We start from the raw sequence: 3781 nt of genomic DNA, 5'->3' as shown, positions 1-3781 counted from the left end.
CGAGAGGAAAACGAGAGAACTACGTATTTATTTATGATGGAGATTCACTCATTTTGCTCCATATGTACTCCGTCTCGGTGTAGTCTAGTCACTTGTTGAAATCTCTAGAAAGGCAAATTCTCCTTTCTGGTTTACAGGGCTATACTAGCAAGTACTCCTTCCGTCCGAAAATACTTGTCATGAAAATGGATAAAAAAATATGTATCTAGAACTAATATACATTTAGATACATCCCCTTTTATTCATTTTGATGACAAGTATTTCCGGACGGAGGGAGTACTACAATAGTGGCACTACTAGAAAAAGGCATGTTAGTGGCGCACCTATTTTTGCCATTAATGGCGCACTATAGGTGCGCCACTATTACGACGCCACTAGTAACAGATAGTAATGCGCACCACATAGAAGTGCGCCAATACTAACAATTTTTTTCAAATTTTTTTCTTAGAATTTTTTTTTCAAATTTTTTTCTTAATCTCGGGTCAATATGCTTAATCTCAAGTCAAATCGCACTAAGTGGTCAAACATCCCGGAAGGTCACCCATCCTCATAGTACTCCATCCCGAGCACGCTTAACTCCACAGTTCTATCCAACCCCAGCAACACCTTACTTAACAGGCACGTGTTACTATATCTATCATATCAATCCTATTAAACCTTGCTGATGTCTAGGACTTTGTTCATGTTCATGAGTGTGATGAAATTTTGAAAAAATATTTTAAACTTCCCGGTCATATTACGTATCATATTTTGAAAAAAAATCCAAAAAAAAATTTGAAACCAATTTTTTTATGTTACTAGTGGCGCACCTAGCAAATGGTGCGCCATTACTAAGTTTGAAACTTTTTCCATTTTCCCCCTCAAGATCTTAAAAGCCCCGTATCTTTCGTTCTGTTAGGTTTTTGAGGATTCTGAAAAACATCAACGGGGTTCCCCCAGTTGAATTCGGAGGTAACTTTTCGAGTAGATGATTTTTCATATAAAAACTTTTTAATCCAAGTTCGTATGCAAAAGTTATGCCCATTTTACTAATTTCCAGAGAGATTTTGCAAATAAAGTCGAAATTCATATTTGTAAATTTTCCGAACAACTAGACCGCATATCACCTGGGAAACTTATTTTCTTTTATTTTTTTGACATTTCCATCATTTTCTTTTTTTTAAACTGAAAAGGCGGTCCACAGGAGGGGTGCATTTGGTCAAAGTTAGTAATGGCGCACTTTGTGTAGGTGCGTCATTACTAACTTTGACATAGTAATGGCGCACCTATGCAAAGTGCGCCATTACTAAGTTTGACCAAGGTTTGACCCAGTCATACACATAGTAATGGCTCACTTTGTACAGGCGCACCATTACTATGTCAACTAGTAATGGCGCACTATCCCCTGGTGCGCCACCGCTAACAATTTTTTTTAAAAAAACTAGTAATGGCGCACCACACACCAGGTGCGCCATTAGTAATATGTCAATAATGGCATACCTGTATCTAGTGCGCCACTGCTATATAGCAGTGGCACACCACATACATGGTGCGCCATTAATGTCCATATTAGCTATAGCCATATTTCTAGTAGTGTGGGCTCACATAGCAATTTTGTCTCATGCAAGAGCCTGGCTATATGCGTGCTCCAAGGTTCGCAACTGCCACGTTGGGTTGCACTTGGCTCTTCGCCTCTTCGAGAAGATGAACAATGCTGTTACTACTACTGCTTCTACAGTATCAAATCCACTTCTGCATGTCCGTCCACCGCGAGCGGGAGGGATAGCTTGTTGTAGTACCATAAGCAAAAGCCTGTCCTCGTCTGTGAGCCACCACGCGCATGGGTGAGGGAGAAGGCGTGTAGTAGTAAAATCTAGCTTCTCCTCGTTATACGATTTGACGCAACACATCATAGCACTGGCCCCACATGGTTGCCTCTAAACTTGGCTGAAAGACCCATAGTGTACAATACTCCATTTGCTGCAACCTCTAACATTTACCCCACCACAAATTAAAATATATATTCCTGTCTTGACTAGATGAGCGTGCAAACTAGAATCACCAGGATGACAGGTAGGGCCAAAAGATTATTTTAATCAAAAAAATATAGCATGGAGCCGACCCCAACGATTTTAAGCTTACATGCATGGTACACGCTATCCTAGACTACTCTACACATGAAACTGCCACACGAGCGTCTGGGCTGCGCTTGGCTATTCGCCTCTTCGGGAGTACTACTGGAGTGGCCATATGACACCGATTGAACTACTGCATGTCCACCGCATACGGGGGGGAGAGCGTGTAGTGAACGAAAGCTTCTCCTAGTCCTGCCAGCCACCACGCTCATGGGCGAGGGAGGGACGCAGCTTCATTGACTTACTGCTCCTGCCTTTGCATCCATGATAGGTGGGCCCAACAGGTCGGTGGCCCACCTGTCATGCAGCCAAAGGCAGGTGCAGTTAAGGCGAGAGGGCGTTGTAGTAATCAAACTTCTCGGTCTTGTACGAGTTGACGCGACACATCAAAACACTTCACTTGATATATTTCAATAATTTGCGTTTATCCATGCATTAATTACAATGCATGCATGCATGCCGTGACTCTCCTTTTGATACTTTCATGTGTTGATTTAATGCACCTTCAAGTAGTATGAATATGTGATGGTAAAGCTTTGTAATGCCCTGGCCCTAATAAAGCGAAAGATGGTTGTGCACGAGGAGGGCGAGATCATGCAGATGGAACAGGACCCGACGATGGAGCTCTCTATGTTCTCTATGGACCTCACCTTGCTCCACTGGCCCTTGTGGCTCCGCCCCTTGAAGCCTCCAGTGTATGAGGTTCGAATACACCTTGTCCGTTCAGCTGATTGAGCAAGGTGCAGGTTTCTTGATTGATGTGTTGTTCTATTGATTTGTGCAGTGCAAGGGAGGGCACCTGGCTTGCGCGGATTGCCGCGTCGAGCGCCCCGGGAACCAGCGGCAGTGCCAGAAGTGTGAGAGCAGCGGTGGCTTTGACATGCGGAACACGGCGGTGGACGTCGTCCTCTCCTCGGTGAGGGTGGAGTGCCCGCACGAAGGTTGTGGGCTCTACGTCACTTACCACAAGCTCATCGATCACCAGAGCGTGTGTCCGCTTGCGCCCTGCAAATGCCCCATGCCCATCTGCAGCTATGAAGGCCCGCCAGCAGTGCTCTCCCACCACATCAACACCGTGCATCCCATGCCCGTGCACAGGATCCAGTACTGCAAGGCGCTCCAGCTGCAAGTACCACTATCGGAGCCACGGCTCTTGCTGTTCACGGAGGAGGACGACCGCGCGTTTTTCTTGGTCAGCGGCGTGCTCGACATCGGCGTGCCTATCACCATGTCGGTCGTCTGCATCAGAGCGGGGGCGTCCCCACTGCCGCACTACGTGTCCAAGCTATGGGCGAACGGCCCGCCGGGGGAGCCCAAAGGCAGGACCGAAGCCGTCAAGGTGGAAATGGAGGTGACAAGCAGCAGGGATCCCGGCGACGTCGCCGTGCAGGAGTTGACCTTCTTCACAGTTCCGCCCAAGCTGCTGGCCGGGTCTAAGCTAGTGTCCCTCCACACTTAGATTGACAAGCTCACGTCCTAAATGATTCTACAGTGCCTTCTGTTTATCTTAGTAATATGCTAATATAGGGGTTAGCTCAGTCTACTTTAGCTTAAGAGATGGTGGGTTTTGGTGGCGATGCAGCAATTACCTCGACATCAGATCAGCAATGAAAGTAATTTCGAACAGTCGAATGGATATTTTGTGTCTGTTGGATATAAAGATCCTT

The 3781-nt window shown here is 46.1% G+C and overlaps 1 protein-coding gene across 1 annotated transcript; it reads left to right on the top strand.

The window, feature by feature from the left end:
* The first annotated feature begins 2681 nt into the window (after positions 1-2681).
* LOC125533856 (E3 ubiquitin-protein ligase SINA-like 4) lies at positions 2682-3573 on the top strand. The gene is made up of 2 exons (XM_048697190.1): positions 2682-2746; positions 2898-3573. The coding sequence occupies exons 1-2, from the start codon at positions 2682-2684 to the stop codon at positions 3571-3573; spliced, it is 741 nt and encodes a 246-aa protein (XP_048553147.1).
* Positions 3574-3781: the final 208 nt, after the last annotated feature.

Source organism: Triticum urartu, chromosome 1 (assembly GCF_003073215.2).
Source record: "Triticum urartu cultivar G1812 chromosome 1, Tu2.1, whole genome shotgun sequence".
NCBI lineage: Eukaryota > Viridiplantae > Streptophyta > Magnoliopsida > Poales > Poaceae > Triticum > Triticum urartu.
This window is presented reverse-complemented; position numbering and strand designations above follow the sequence as displayed.